This window comes from Clupea harengus, chromosome 10, assembly GCF_900700415.2.
Source record: "Clupea harengus chromosome 10, Ch_v2.0.2, whole genome shotgun sequence".
Classification (NCBI taxonomy): Eukaryota; Metazoa; Chordata; class Actinopteri; order Clupeiformes; family Clupeidae; genus Clupea; species Clupea harengus.
The window spans coordinates 10,462,652-10,478,967 of NC_045161.1; the positions used below are offsets into that span (position 1 = coordinate 10,462,652).

Here is a 16,316-nt window from a genome sequence, read left to right on the forward strand (position 1 = left end):
CCTAAGGGCACAAGTAGAGCACACATGCCAAGGGCACGCACACACACATTTAGAGCACAATGGAATAAAATTGCTTAGGACATCAAACCCTTTCACCCTAAACCCTGTGCTCATCATATATTGTAACACTATTTTAATGGTAATCTAAGATGTAGCGCCTTAACACGCTGCATATAGTCTACTACAGTTCACTTTGTCTGCAACGTTCTCCAATTACAAATAATAGACAAATACATTGAAGATAGTAGTAGTGTTATGGATAGGACCGATGGTATACAGTCGACTCTACAAATGAACCTGCAAACGTCAGCTGTAACAGTGTAACAACTATTGCGGAACTGAGCTGTGACCACTAGGGGTCTCCCTACACTTCGTCAAAAACCAGACCCTGATCTACTTGGCCATGACTTATTATGATGGGATAGTAATAAAATGACTTCTCGTGAAAAGAAAGTGTAGGCCTCTTCACCTCAATATTATTACTCATCTCTTGTTCAGCATCCAAGACAAAGTCCTAATTGGGTCATAGAACTGTGGAAAAAAACTAAATTCTATGAATTGCGCAGTTCTATTTTGCTTAGACTACTTACCGATGTGGTGTGTGTCAGGTACGTGTTTTACCCCCAGTCCTACCACCTCCATTCTCAGTTATATTTTCAATTTCTAGAGGTTGTCGGGTCAGTCCTCCTAAGAGAACATGGAAATGTTTTATCATTAAGAAACGTAAGAGAAGCTTTGGCTACTCAATGTGTCTGCCCGTAAGAATGAAGAGGAATGTGTGAGAGGAGAGAGAGAGAGAGAGAGAGAGAGAGAGAGAGAGAGAGAGAGAGAGAAGGGGGGGGGAGAGAGAGAGAGAGTAGCTGGCTGGTACTTCTCTATCCTTGGTCCTCCCCATCTGAGACTCCATTTCTCAGTCAGCTCCGCTTTCCCCAGAAGCCTTTCAGACAGAGGGCACAGAACACCTGCTATCTGTCTCTAAGACAAACAACTAACTGGAAGGCGACAATAGTTTATCTAGGAGGCAAAAATGTACTGCAAGACGCCCTCAACGAAATGTTAATGCGAAATCCATGACAACAAACGAAACATTTCTTAGACATTATCGTTTTCGTTAACGCGTGTAGGTTATGCACACCATTTAATCAAATAATTAGGTTATTGGCTAATTAGGTTAGTTTGTGAACTGCTAGATTTTCGTATAGTTGCAGTATGACTCGATTGGAAATCTGGAGCGCTCTATGGTGCGCAGCTGTCGCCTGTTGCCTCGCTGCGCCAAAGTTGCAGCTTGCCTCACCAGAGGGGACTGAAGAGGACCACAACGAAAACTTAACCCTCGAGACGGAGAACGGAGAGAACATATTAACTCAGGTGGGTCCCGGAGCATATGCATTCAATGGCATTTAACTAGGCTACATTTCTTAGGATAACCGCCCAGTTAAGATGAATGTTGGCTATAAAACCAATCGAAATTCTTACTAATTAGACTTGGGATATTAGCAGAAAAAAATTATGTATGTCTTAAAGTGTAAGTGTTCATCATAGTCCAGGCCATTTAGACTTTAGACTATTGCGTCAATTAGTTACACCGCACAAGGTCATTGCATTGAATGAAACGAATATTTTGTGCTGGTTGTACCTGGTGGAAAAAACCTGCGTCCTCTCTCCTTTATAGCTGCTGGGTGATTATGACAAAGTGAAAGCGCTTTCGGAAGGCTCTGACTGTGGATGTAAATGTGTTGTCAGACCCCTGAGCAGGAGCGCCTGCCGGCGGATTGAGGAGGGCACGGCCACGCCGAACGATTTCTACACCGTGGAGACGGTGACATCAGGGCCCGCCTGCAAATGCGCCTGCATCGCGCCACCGTCAGCCCTGAACCCTTGCGAGGGGGACTACAGGCTGAAAAAGCTCCGGGAGGCTGGCGAAGACAATGTCAAGGTGACAGGAATACTGCAGGAAATTACAGCGTGCGCTCTTGGTTGCAATGCACAGATGGCTTTACTGGATCAATATTGTCATTTCGCAAAGATGCGCTCATCTACTTATCAGAAACCTTGGACGTACGCGAGATTTCTTACTAGTATGAATGGGATAATTGTTTTCTAGTGCTGGATATCTTTGTTTGTAAGTCATATCCGTCTCCCTGATTGGATGTACTTGTTTTTTTTTTTTAGCTTTCAACGATCATTGAGCTGCTGGAGGGATCCTTCTACGGAATGGACCTACTGAAGCTGCACGCGGTTACCACCAAACTCCTCAATCGTGTTGACAACATTGAAAAAGTAAGTTGTTCTACATCTGATAATGGCGCTGAAGTGTATCTCCTTGTGAAGTTTGTATTTGCATTTAATGGGATGCAATTCAGTTTGATATTAGCTTCTAAACTTAATTTTATAAACTTAATTAAAAAAGACGCGATGTCGCCAGTTTAAGGTCTCTTGAAGTCGACTTGACACTAAAACCTCTAAGCGAGTCATTGTGCACGGCATCATAAAAAGCTCAAGCTATCAGTACCGCTAAGGAAAGTGTCAGTGTAATAATAATAAAGTGGAACTCTGTACTCAGGTGATGCAGAATGACACCAAAGAGGAGGCAAACCTCAACATGACCACACCCACTAGTCTGCCAATTCAGGTGACGGAAAGACCCACACCCTCAATTCCACCACGCCAGGAGAAACGGAAGAGACTTACTGTACAAAGTGACCAGGCAGCAGCCTATCAGAACTTGGAGGTAGGCTCTCAAAGTGTAAGAAATTATGTTGTAGAATGCGTACATACATTTATTTCACAAACAGTCAGTTTGATGGCCTGCAGTTCTTACTCTGGTTTAAATACACTTGCTAAAACATGTCAGGAGAAACATAATTCTATTTAAATAGACAATACATTGAACAATGCTATACCAGTGCTAAAGGGTCTATACCAGACCTCAGCTCAAAGTTCCCAGGGATGAGAGTTGGGTAGCTCTTAAAAGGGAGTCAATTAGAGAGTAGTGGGAAGTACTTAACATTGCAAAAGACAATTAGCTTTCATTTAAAACCTTACAACATGGCTGTTAAAAAGATTAGAAAAATTCTGCATTTTACTTTTTGCTTTGCAGGAACTTATGTGGGTGAAGTTGTGAAATGTTGAGTCAAATGTAGCATGGTCTCTTAATAAGGGGAATAATATTATTATGGTTTATCACTCTATTGGAATTTTAATCGGGTTTACTGGGATTGAATGTGTACACATTTAAATTAGATCCTTAATTATCAATTATTCTGTGTGTGATCAGACTGTGATTGGTCATATCGGATGGAGTGGTTAGTTTGAAATGATACAAGTTTGATGGTTCTGGGAAATTACACCACAGCTCTCAAGAATGTCAACTCTGTCCCCCTCACCACAAGTCCGCCAAAAAACTTTCATGAAATTGGAAAATGTGTTTATCTTCTCTGCTATCTTAAATCCATTGATTAGGACTAATGGGTCACTGAGGACAGTGTTAACCACTTTGTTTACACTGATCTCAGCTCAGCCATTAATTCATTTGTGTGGGTCACATACAGACACACACACTTACAGAGGGGGGGTGGGGGTTTTTGAGAGTTAGTTGGTATGAACAACTCAGTTGATCGTCTGGAGAGCAGTTTGTTCTCACAGTCAGAACCTGTTCAACACTTGTGAGTGTTTCAAATAACACACACTTGACCAGTGATCTCATCGCCCCCTTCTATTTTCCCCTACAAGCTTACAGAAGGATTATTATTGCTCCAAGATTATCTGTTGCCATAACACATTACTACAGATTCAAAGAATGCCTTTGGAAAATAATTTAACAAGGACCAGTTATTATGAGGTCTAAGTCTTCGATTAGGACAACAACTAGATGTGGGTTCAACCTTATTGCAATGGGCCATTATTAACAATAAATACTCTTTGCTGACAATAGTGAATACAACTAGGCATAGACTGGGGTCAGGGTTAGGGTCAGGGTTAGTTTACAGTTAGTTGCAGATGAGACTTAGTTGACAATTATGTTTCCAAGATGTATAACTACAGTATAAATCAATACATTGCATAACACACTGAATGGCCTCACCATAGAAGTAGTATTATGCCATGTCTTTGAGTCTCACGATTATGATAATGCATGGTCTTCTCTCTGATAGGATAAATATGAGGAGAGGTTTGTGGGGGGACACGACCCCTCACAGTTTATGAAGAGCCCTGACAGTGATGCTACGGGGCCCTGGAGCCAAAACAAGGATCACACAGCACCTCCTCAACCAAAGATAATCGTCAGGGGGATGACCTACTACAAATCCCAAACTGCAGAGGAGACAGAAAGAGATGACAACAGTGAGTAGCATCAGCCTCAATTTAACATTGTTATATTTAGTTAGTTATATACTTTAGTTAGAGAGTGACAGAGAGACATACTCCATACTCCGTTGGTGGTGATTGTGATTGTGATAGTGAGTATGGTTTAGTTTGTCCCAGTAAGACTAGGTTCTTTTTCACTGTGTGCCTGTGTAGTGTCCTTGACAGTGTCCTTTCCCTCTGAATTGTGCTTGACATGGAATTAAGCCAAGTACTAAGAATGGCTCGGTCTTACATAGGTGGTGTTTCTAACGTAGAGAACAGCTCTTTGTATCACTCTTGCCAATGGGGTTTGGAGACAAAAATACTCTGGCCTTTTGCTCACTGATCTTTATTTCTGTAGCTCTAGAGGATGAGATTCTGAGTGGCGACGGCATGGTCGACTATTTCATAGATGAGCAGCTCATCCGCCACAAGCCTAAGCCCTACAGACCTCTCATCAAGGCGCGGTCTATGCCAGCCAATCGCAAGACTCCAGTCCAGGGCTGGAGCGGAGCCTCGGGGGCCAGTAGCAGCCATCCCTTGCAGCTCGAGCAGTCCGACTCACCAAACCACTTTGAGGTGACCCCCCCCCCCGACGTGGCCACAACCGTGGCCGAGACCGTTGCCGAGGCCGGACAGCCCGCCAGTAAGAGTGCGGCCAAGCCTGAGCAAACTCTCCCTCTGGCAGAGAGGGTTGAGGCTGGCCATGCTTCAGGCAGTGTCCAGCCACTCTCGGGCAGCCGAGCCACGGAGGGACCATCAGTGACACGTCCTATCGTGGCAGAGCTGAAGACTACCCTAAAGACGCCGGTCAAGGCCACCACGGTGAAGGGCACAGAAGAGCCTGTCACACCCCTTGCTTTGCCAGACCAGAACGCAGTCACCGCAGAGACCAAAGTGCCAGAAACATTTCCAAGCACGGGGCAGCCATCCAAAGCCGCCAGGGGAAATAATGAGCAAGGTACAACCCGGGCTATACCAGTTTCTACCGTCAAGCGGACAAGAAAGGAGTCGGTCACTGACGAGGAGCCAGTTGTTGCTAGCACTCAACTGTTGTCAACCTCAGCGAAGGGTGCTTCAACTGCTACCTCTGTACTCTTAACTACCATCAACACAGTAACAACCACCAGAGCAACAACCACCAGAGCAACAACCACCAGAGAAACAACCCCTAAAGCAACAACCCCCAGAACAACTATGGAACACACTACCAATGGAAAACCTACTGACCCAAAGACCCAAAGGCCAGCAACTATCTCAAAGGCTGAGCCCTTAACCACCAGCCCCGTTAAAACAACTAGGAAGCCGGCGGCCCTCAAACGCAAGTACAGCATCAGCTGGGATGAGGAGGAAGTGGAGGAGGACAGCAAATCAGAGGGCTTTAAGACCACTACAGTGAAGCCACACAGGAAGCCAGGTGAGTGGGGCTGCAGATACTTCTTCAGAGAGGGGCTTCTTGATTGATCTTAATCTGAATCTGAATGATTTTGCTGACATCCATTAACCATATCTGTCATGTTTCTTCTAATGGATCAGATGATGGCTTGTGATGTTACGCTTTTTGTCTTTTTGAAATGAGACACTGCATGAATGTGTAACTAGCATAGCATTAGCATACTAAACATTGGTCATTTTGATGATTTCTGAACAGGGGAGTGCAAGGATACGTTGGCCACCATCTCAGAGCCTGTCACTCACAACACCTATGGCCGCAGGGAGGGAGCCTGGATGAAGGACTCACTGGCCAAGGACGATAAAATCTACGTCACCAACTATTACTACGGCAACAATTTGCAGGAGTTCCGTAACATCGCGGTGTTTAAAGAAGGTATGCTATCGCAATTGCTATACCTGTCCCATCGTCTTTGTGAGTGTCCAATTGGTGCAAATTTAATACAAAACCAGTATTTAAGGCAGCCTTGTCTAATAGCTAAACTCCAAACTCCAAAGACGATCATCATTGGGCAAGGAGACAAAAGTCCTTTGGAAGTTTAACAAATTGAACTTTCCTTGTTCAGATGTCATTTGTGTTGACCTGATATTTGTCCATCTTACTCCCTCAGGCCGCTTCACCAACTCCTACAAGCTGCCCTACAACTGGGTTGGCACCGGTCATGTGGTTTACAACGGCGCCTTCTACTACAACCGGGCCTTTTCACGCGACATCATCAAATACGACCTGCGCCTGCGCCACGTGGCGGCCTGGACCATGCTGCACGACGCCGTTCTCGACAACGAGGACTCTTCGACGTGGCGCTGGCGCGGCCACTCGGACATGGAGCTGGCGGTGGACGAGAGTGGCCTGTGGGTGGTCTACCCGGCGCTGGATGACGAGGGCTTCCTGCAGGAGGTGATCTTCCTGAGCCGCCTCGACCCGGTAGACCTGAGCATCCGCCGCGAGAGCACCTGGAGGACGGGCCTGCGTCGCAACTACTATGGTAACTGCTTCATCGTCTGCGGTGTGCTCTATGCCACCGACAGCTTTGAGCAGCGCCACACCAACCTGGCATACGCCTTCGACACGCACACCAACACACAGATGGTTCCCCGACTGCCTTTCACCAACAACTATACGTACACCACGCAGATCGATTACAACCCCAAAGAGCGAGTGTTGTATGCCTGGGACAACGGCCACCAAGTCACCTACAACGTCGTTTTTGCCTATGTAGACCCCCAGTAGAGAACCGTCCACAGAGAAAAGACAGAAAGAGAACATTCTTACTATTTTTTATGTTTTCTTCAAGGGTACAGCACTTTTTTGTATAAAAGCAATAATTTTGAAAAAAATCTATGCGTCCAAGTGGATTGTAGACCAGTTCGCTTGGCTGTTAATGTTGATACATTGCAGCTTTTGTGTGTGATTGTCTTAGTCTCCAATTCCTAAACAAATATTTAAATGGTTTTACCGTTTGTACCTTCCGCATGGATGTAGAACCGATATGCAAATTTTAACCAGTGGGTGCTTTTGTATTGACAATATGCATTGTAAATAATGTAAAATAAAGTTAAATCAGAAGATAAATGAATGTAGACAAAAAATCTATTTGCATAGCAACCTGTGGTAGAGTAATCTCTCCCGTAACCTCAGCATTAAAGACATTCTGGAACTCATTTCATACCAGTGAAGTGCAAAGGCCACAAACAATGTTTTATAAATACATTCATGTTCACGTTTATTCCTGCCATTTTTGTACCTTTCTATCCCCACTTCACTTATTCCTGTACATATATTTTGTGGTAATATGCCTGCGTGCGCTTGTCAGCTTTATGTTAGAAAAGCACTTAATTCTCTCTTTCCCTGTCTCTAACTAAACTGTACTTTGCAAGATTGTTTCATTCGAGAGACCACAATAAAATGACTTTCACAATAAAATGTGAAAAGTATCCCCTTGGGTCAACTTCTTGAGAAGGGTTACAATTACACTCACTTCCACACTACACACTGGCGCTGAGGACTACAAGCACAGTAGAGAGATGTAAACTTTGCATAAATAAACTACACATATGCATTCACTCACACACACACACAGACACACAGACACAAAGCAGTATTCCAAACATGATAATTGTGAGAATTTCCAGTGTTTTATTAATTCAATTTTATGGTCATAGAAAAGTTGCAGTCAAAATGTGCACTGTATTTACTTATGCAATGATCACATTAAAATGTACCACATTTTAAATGTGGACCCTTCATTGACAAGCAATGTACTGGTGAACTATTGTGGCAATATTTAATAATGGGTACTACAAACACACCACTACATCTCACTAAAGATGGTATTCTACTGTGACGACTAAACCCTGTGAAACGGCCCATGGATATGGTGTGAGGACCAGCCTTACTTTGGGGAAGGTAATCTTTGGGAATCCCATCAGGAATAAATCAAACAATACCATCAATTATGAACAAAGTAAGCTTAAAACATCCAAACAATGAATCTGACAAGTGGCATCCTCAAGTCTAAGCAACTCACACAACACAGAGCAAACAGGTCTTCTACTGAAGGACTGAGAGAAGTGGCCAAAAAAATCAAACACAAAGAGGGCAAAGGCACAAAGAAAAATTACTTCATAAGAATAGATGGATAAAATGGAGGACTGTTTATAAAGAGAAAACAATATATAAAATATAACCTTCATATTAATAAAACAACATTAGCATGTTAACATAAAACATTTGATTTCCTTTTGAAAAATTGGTTCAAGTGCCCTTCAGTAAAAGTGCAAACCATGCCAATCTGATAGCTGATCGTAGACCAGCGGTTATTTGAATGAGGTGAAAGAACGATGACCAGAACTGGACTCCATCCAGGCAATTCACCTGTTCCAGATGGATCCGTTCCAAACCCAGCCGAACGCTTGGCCAGAGACTGACCCAGAGGCACTGAGACTCCCTCTCGCAGAGGATGACATTTTCTCACAGGCCTCTTTTATTTTGACATTAGAACATTTCCAGGGGGCCATTTGCAGAAGGGGAAACCTTCACAAGGGGGTCAAATACAAATTCCACCAGTGCAACAGTTCAAATAACTATAAAAAGCAACTAAAAGTCCTAGAAGGAGATGACATAATGTAGAATAGAAATGAATTTAACCAAAGCTAAACAAGCTCCCAACTAATGCAAAAAGCTTTACCGTGTGCCATCACAATGCTTACACTCTCTTATGATACTAATACAAATTCATAAATTATATTTCTTCGTCAAAACATTCCCTGTCTATCAAAGCAAACCCAGTGCAAAGCAACCATAAAACATAATCTATTTTGCAATGTTGTGTAACAATTTAATCATTAAAAACAACAGCATCTCAAAAGTGGCTTGAACCATCCATAAGAGAACGGTCAGAGTTCTACATTTTCCTGAGACCAAGAGCAGGATAGGGAAACACACAATGTGAGGTGTTTAGGGACCACAGACAAGCATCCTATTGACCACCAGAAACACACAGCATCACACAGCCAATCGGATTCACAGACTTCTGGTAGTGGTGACACACTACTGGCCTGAACTCTCAGTCTGGAAATCGCCCCATTTTTAGAATCCAAAATGGCTGTCGACATCAGGGTTGAAGGTATGCAAGTTATGAGAGGGGTGGGTTAGGGTTCACTCCACACCTCCTGCTGTCCCTCACCAATTACGCCGGTGGTGGTAGGAGGACAGCTTCACTGGGGCCCCCAGACGCCTGGTATGGGAACCCCTCCCCCCCGCCACCACCGCTGCCTCCCACCCAACAGTAGTGGTGAAAATGCAGGCTGAAGAAAAGAGACGAGTCGGCTGGGGGTGGGAGGATGGAGAGGTGGGACACCCACGGCTGCAACACGTCAGAGGCTGCCTTAAGCACCAACCCCCTAACCCCCCCCCACCACCATCCTATCACTACCAGCCTTCAACCACATGATCACCAGGCAACACATAAGAAACCAACAAACGGGCCCAATATTTACCAAAACACCCAAAGTCATAAAGAAGATTAAAAAAATTAGGTCAGAAAAGTTAATTGCATTAAGGTACACTGCATATCCTGGCTTTGGATGAGGGAGATCAATTCTGTATGCATTGTGGATATATTGTGAATTTGTTTGCAGTCTTCACAGGATCACAGTAGTTTTAATTGGTTAGCCGGGATGACTGAGGTCATGCAGAGCCAACCAGGACTCCGACGGTGGGCGTGGGCTGGCCCCCAGCAGGGTTGGGGTGGTAGAAGGTGTCACTGTGGGTCTGATTGGCCTTCAGGAAAGGTGGGATACTGGAGGTCTTGATGTGCAGGATGCGGGTGTTCATCACTTCACAGTCAATCTGCATCATCACCTCAAACTCCTTGTCATTAATGACACTGTCTGTAGAGAGAGAGAGAGAGAGACATATGTCTGTGAGACACACATAGAAAGGCCTATAGGAAGATGGAAATGTTTTTCAGTAACTCTCTCTCTCTCTCACTCACACACTCTCTCTCTCTCTCACACACACACACACACACACACAGTAATAAAATGTAAAATATAGACAGGACGAACAGGTCCCCGATGCGCACTATGCATTATCCCGCTTATTATACGGTTACTTGACATAACGATAAGACATTCCTTCCACCAAGTTCTAAGTCAACAATAGGGAGCCTGAAATAGAGGGCCTAACTGTTCTAGGAACAGCACGAATCGCATCAAACCCCTGACACATGGCCACAGGTCTAGCAATGCAGAGTCAATCCTACGTTTGGTGCATTTACAGCGAGAGAGGGAGAGAAATGGAGGGCTGAGGGAAGAAGGGAGGGAGAGAGAGATAGAAGGCCACACCAGGAAACCCAATGATCAGTAGACATGGAGTCTTAACAGAAGGCTACAGAGCCGTTTGTGAGGATAGCAGTGGACTATGGTCTTCCTTTCTAAATGTCACCCAATGACATTTCTCATCTGTTACTGACGCATCCCTCCATTGTGTAGTCCATTAACACCAGGGGCCGAAAGGAGAGCAACCCAGCCCCTCTCTTGAGCAAACACACACACACACATATAGAGAAAGAGCGAGCGAGCGAGAGAGAGAGAGAGAATATGAGAGAGAGAGAGAGAGAGAGAGAGAGAGAGAACTCCACGTGGGCGGAGATCCACACTTGGCCTGTGTGGTAATGCAGGCCCTGAGCCCTCTGAGGACGCTGACTGAGGGAGACCAGTAGAAATCTGACAAAGCGCCTCAGTCAGGAGATGCACTCCTCTTTACCTCAGGACTGAGCTCTAGTTTTCCAGACACACCTGCAAGATGCATCAGGATCCCACTTAACCTACATACTGTATGTGTGTGTGTGTGTGAGACTGAGTGTGTCAGCCTCTGTGTGTGTGTGTGTGAGAGAGAGAGGCAAGGAGAAAGATTGAAAGAGAAAAAGAGAGTGAGAATGAGGTGGAGAGTGTGTGTGTCTCTGTGTGCATGTGTGTCTGTGTGTCTGTGTGTGTGTGTGTGTGTGTGTGTGTGTGTGTGTGTGTGTGTGTGTGTGTGTGAGTGAGAGAGAGAGCGAGAGCGAGAGAGATTGAAAGAGAAAAAGAGATTGAAAGAGGTGGAGAGTGTGTGTGTCTCTGTGTGTGTGTGTGTGTGTATGTGTGTGTGTGTGTGTGTGTGTGTGTGTGTGTGAGAGAGAGAGAGAGAGAGAGCGAGAGAGATTGAAAGAGAAAAAGAGAGTGAGAAAGAGGTGGAGAGAGAGTGTGTGTGTGTGTGTGTGTGTGTGTGTGTGTGTGTGTGTGTGTGTGTCTGTGTGTCTGTGTGCATGTGTGTGTGTATTATGTAAGCCGTGTTGCTCTTAGAGCCTGTTCCAGCGAAGCCTGTGGGATCCATTAGGAGCTGTCTTACTGTGCGTGTCTGATTCAGGCCGCTTACCCTGCGTGAGAGCCAAATGACCAGAGCAGGGCATTCCCCATGTCTGACTCCCTCTCTCTCTCTCTCTCTCTCTCTCTTACCCCTCATCCCTCTCTCCCTCTCTTACCCCTCATCCCTCATCCATCTCTCCCTCTCTTACCCCTCATCCCTCCCTCCCTCTCTCTCTCTCTCTCTCTCTCTCTCACCCCTCATCCATCTCTCTCTCTCTTACCCCTCATCCCTCCCTCTCTCTCTCTCTCTCTCTTACCTCTTACCCCTCATCCCTCATCCATCTCTCTCTCTCTCTCCCCTCATCCCTCCCTCTCTCTCTCTTACCCCTCATCCCTCATCCATCTCTCTCTCTCTTACCCCTCATCCCTCCCTCTCCCTCTCTCTCTCTCTCTCTTACCCCTCATCCCTCCCCCTCTCTCTCTCTCTCTCTCACCCCTCATCCCTCTCTCTCTCTCTCTCTTTCTCTCTCTCTTACCCCTCATCCCTCCCTCTCTCTCTCATCCCTCTCTATGGCGCTCATTCCCTCTCCTTTCCATTTTCTCTCACTCTCACTCTCCCTTTTAAACTAGCATACTCACTGTAACTTCCTCAACTGCTTTTTACTGTACAATACCAATTTTAACTCATTGCTGAGCTGTGCCGTGCTGTTTCTTAATGATGTTTTACTGTTATATATTACACAATGTGTTGATCTTATGCCATGTGAGGTAACCTTGAGTGTCATGACAGGTGCCCTTAATTAAAATGTGTTATTATTATTCTCTCACTACCCACCCCCCTCTTTATTTCATGTTCTCTCCTTCTCATTGTCCCTCTCTCTCTTCCTTCCATTTTCTCTCACTCTCTATCTGCCTCTCTTTTCTCTCTAAATCTTCTCTTCTTTTCGGCAGCTGGCAGCACAGAGGCTGCTATACGGGAGAGCCTTGGTGTGGACAGCTGTTGCCTGTTCCCTCCTTAGGGGTGCGACGCCCTTGAGGTACGGTCGCCAGCTTTCTCTGCTGAGCCTGAATGGGCCGGACCTGATTAGGATGACTCCATTTTACGCTTCCATGTCGAAAGCTCGGAAAATGGTGTTTGAGGTGCCAAGGATCATCTCACAACCAGAGGATTTTTAGAAGAGCCTTTGTTTCTTAAATCCTCTGCTGAGAATAAGTCATGTCATCAGGAAGTGTTCAGAGCTGCTTGACAAGGGCCGTGGATCACTGTTCTGGGACGACTGAGAGATGGGCACAGGTGGAGAGCAGTAGTGTCTCTTCAAAGTGAGACAGGGATTCGATCCCTGAGGCTTCTTGAGAGGGTGTTGGAGGAGGTGCCATTTGTACTGCCTGGTGGCTGCAGGGAGGCTCCTGGAGGCCCAGGCAGCACAGGGTTGGAGGATGGACTATTGTTTCACATCATTGGGGCTTTCCGCTGCCTTTGAGGAGAATCAGGAAGAACATGGGGTTGGTATAGGGGTGGTATAGTTTTCTTCAAATTTCTTACTGGGGTCAGCTAAGATGGCCATTTGGAAGACTAGAAAGAACAAGATATTGAGAGTGGGTTCAACTGATTCTGCAGATGTTTTTAAGGCAATGGTGGCAGGCCAGGTTCAAATTGAATAGGCCCATTATAAAATGGTTAAACACATTATGTCTTTTTCTACTCTTTGGGGGATGGGGGGTAGTTGTGTAAAGTTGGTGATGATGGGCAGATGGTTTCCAAAAAGTTACAAGGGAGGTAGTATTTTATGTGAGTGTGTAGGCTGTGTGTGGTAGCAGAGTACTTAATTCATGCTACTTTAATTATGTCATGAACGCAATTTCTAATTCACGTCAGAGTTACGTTAATGTGGGAGTGGTTCTTCTGAATAAAGGGTGCTCACAATCAATGGCAGGTGTGTGAGAGTGAGAAACAGTCCGCAAAGAGTGTTGGAGTTCGTGGTCTGGAGAAATCCTCCCGACGCAACACGGAAAACCACACTGAGAAGCCGACATTGGGAAACCACACTGAGAAGCCGACATTGGAAAACCCGGAATTCCCTCACGGAGATTCAAATAGTTCGTCAACCTGAACTGCCAACCTGCCGTTCTAATTTCATACGGACCGGGGCAGATCCTTGGTGTCTATCGACGTTGCCGTGAGTCATACTGGAGAGCACCTTGCTCGTACTTTGCGCCTCTCAAGCTGCTTCACACCACATAAACGCACATAAACCTACACGCACGCACCCACACACACACCTGCACACACAGAGACTGTTTAAAGTGCATTGGTTTTGTTTATTTCGTGTTTTGGTTAACGTGGATAAAGGCATTGAAGTTGCTAATGTTTTTGTTGCGTTTGCCTTGACGTGGGTTAAAGGGGAGTTTGATGTGATTTTTGATGTGTGTTTATTGTTTGGTTATTAGTAAATGAGTACTATGTACGTTTGAATCAAACTTCTGAGCTTTTTTCCTTATTTGCATTTACTAATTTTCGTTAAATTGCTGACGGTATCACACCTAGTTAAGTGGCAGGATTTTGGGCCTGCCTGGCGCCTGAACTTAAACTACCTGGGGTTGCCACCGTTACAGTGGGGAAGTTCAATGATGTATATGTTTTATTGGTGCAAGCCAATGGCAATGATTTTATAAAGGAGTGTTAACCCTCTCTCCATCTTCTCTCCATCCTCTCTCCCTCCTCTCTCCCTCTCTCTCCATCTCTGCTGTCTTTTGTCTGTGGAGGTCTTAGGGGACGACTGAGCTGTATGGCGTTCTGACAGGCGTGGGAAGTAAAGGCACCCTAAAGGACCCTATGCCTGCACTGAGGATCGGAGGTCTGCTCAGTCCGCCAAGTCTGTGTGTGTGTGTGTGTGTGTGTGTGTGTGTGTGTGTTTGTGTGTGTGCAAGTGGAAGGGGGGAGGTATGTGTGTATGCTGTCTGTTAGATACTGTGTGAGTGTGTATATGTCTAAGTGTGACCAGGGGCTGGTTAAGAGCTTTGCATGTGAGAACATACTCAAGTCTGATTTTATTGTCATTTCTGCATAAGCATGTACACATATGACACATACAGGGACACAAGATCTCCATACATACAGGGTAACACAGTATGATTGCGTGTGAGATGTGAGATGTTTCTGTTTATGTAACAGTGTATGTATCAACATACATGTAAGTTTTTGTGTCTGTGTGTTTCTAAGGATGTGTGTGTTGTTGTTCCAATGCCAAATCTGTCTGTGACTGTATAAAGCGGTGTATATGTGTGTACGCATGGAAATCTTGATAGAAGTGCATTCATCATATATCCCCTGGTGCAGCAGCTGTGGAGTGTGTATGAGTGATATTTTAACAGGTGGTTCTGCCATCTCCTCATCCACTAATCCTTCTCTCTCTCTCTCACACACACACACACACACACACACACACAGACTCTCTCTCTTTCTCTCTCTGCCTTTCAGGGGGAAGACCCTGAACAGGTGAAAAAACACATACCATTTTCACACATTCAGCTATGCATACACACACGTTTAAACCTATTGACTAAAACAAATATTTATATTTCTGATAATTTATTGAGCAGCTTCACTTTCACTTCATCAGTGCAGAATGTCACGGTTTAAATACTAGTGCAGTTAGATCTAGACTAAAGAGGAATTATGTATGCTTACTTTTCCTCTCACACACCCACACACACACACACACACACACACACACACACACACACACACACACAGATGTCTGATTTCATTACCAGTTGGTAAGGAAAAGGATGTGGGATTTACGAGCCTCTATATTTCATATGGAAAGATTCCCTGATTCAGTATGGAAAGGAATGAAGGGATGATATATTGAGAGTGGACTCGCCACTAAAGGGATATGCCTCAACCCTAACGTATATAATATATGCACTTTAAGTCCATATATTTTATTTGCATGCCGCATTCAGAAATACGCATGTATCCTAAATGGGACCATAGCAAAGTGATTTGCAGTGACCAGTGATCTCTTGAAAACACTTAACTCCCTACAGCGAATATGACCCGATGTAATATACGTGTGCACACACACACACACACACACACACACACACACACACACACACACAAACAGAGTATTTGCACATCAAAGATCCCTCCAGACCCCACTCAAAATGCTGATTATGTAAACGTAAGCATTGGCAGGCTCAGTGTGTGTGTTTGTGTTCCTGGTGAAGTCGCGACTTAAAACGACTGGGCTTTGAGATACCTGCCAACTCCCCTCCACACACACACACACACCCTCCACCTCCACCTCCACCCCAAATCCCCCGATTACACACTCCTGGCCGCAGCCCTCAGGACCCCCGCCCCAACCTCCCCCATCACCTTCCCACTGCCTCTGCAGGCCAACTTCGCTAGCTAGCCAGGCTAATTAGCCCCTCTGTTGCTAATGACGCCACAGCACGCAGCAGGTCTTAGTGGTGACACTGTGCTCTGAAGTGTGTATCTGTGTGAAGTAGTGAAATCATTAATCACCAGAGGTTTAGGAAAAATCAAAGAACACTTAAGCTAAGAGAGAGAGAGAGAGGGGGAGAGGGAGAGAGATAGAGAGAGAGAAAGAGAGAGAGGGGGGGGAGAAAGACTAGCATAGAGAATAAAAAGAATAAAACGT

At 45.1% G+C, this 16,316-nt stretch overlaps 2 protein-coding genes across 2 annotated transcripts in view; one reads left to right on the plus strand and one right to left on the minus strand.

The window, feature by feature from the left end:
* The first annotated feature begins 858 nt into the window (after positions 1-858).
* On the plus strand, positions 859-7,734 carry olfml2ba (olfactomedin-like 2Ba). Its single transcript, XM_012835371.3, has 8 exons — positions 859-1,368; positions 1,673-1,936; positions 2,173-2,280; positions 2,564-2,731; positions 4,155-4,344; positions 4,709-5,764; positions 5,999-6,175; positions 6,411-7,734. The coding sequence occupies exons 1-8, from the start codon at positions 1,210-1,212 to the stop codon at positions 7,028-7,030; spliced, it is 2,742 nt and encodes a 913-aa protein (XP_012690825.2). The 5' UTR covers positions 859-1,209; the 3' UTR covers positions 7,031-7,734.
* A 182-nt stretch (positions 7,735-7,916) lies between these two features.
* atf6 (activating transcription factor 6) overlaps positions 7,917-16,316 on the minus strand; it is a 57,635-nt gene continuing 49,235 nt past the window's right edge. Inside the window, exon 16 of the mRNA XM_012835386.3 lies at positions 7,917-10,191. Coding sequence (XP_012690840.2) covers positions 9,989-10,191 — 203 coding nt within the window. The 3' untranslated portion in view covers positions 7,917-9,988. The remainder of the gene's footprint in view (positions 10,192-16,316) is intronic.

Coding starts and splice junctions, on each gene's coding strand:
- olfml2ba (XM_012835371.3), top strand. CDS start 1,210: ATGACTCGATTGGAAATCTGGAGCGCTCTATGGTGCGCAGCTGTCGCC. Junction 2,281..2,563: donor GTGTTGACAACATTGAAAAA/GTAAGTTGTTCT, acceptor CTCTGTACTCAG/GTGATGCAGAATGACACCAA. Junction 5,765..5,998: donor GAAGCCACACAGGAAGCCAG/GTGAGTGGGGCT, acceptor ATTTCTGAACAG/GGGAGTGCAAGGATACGTTG.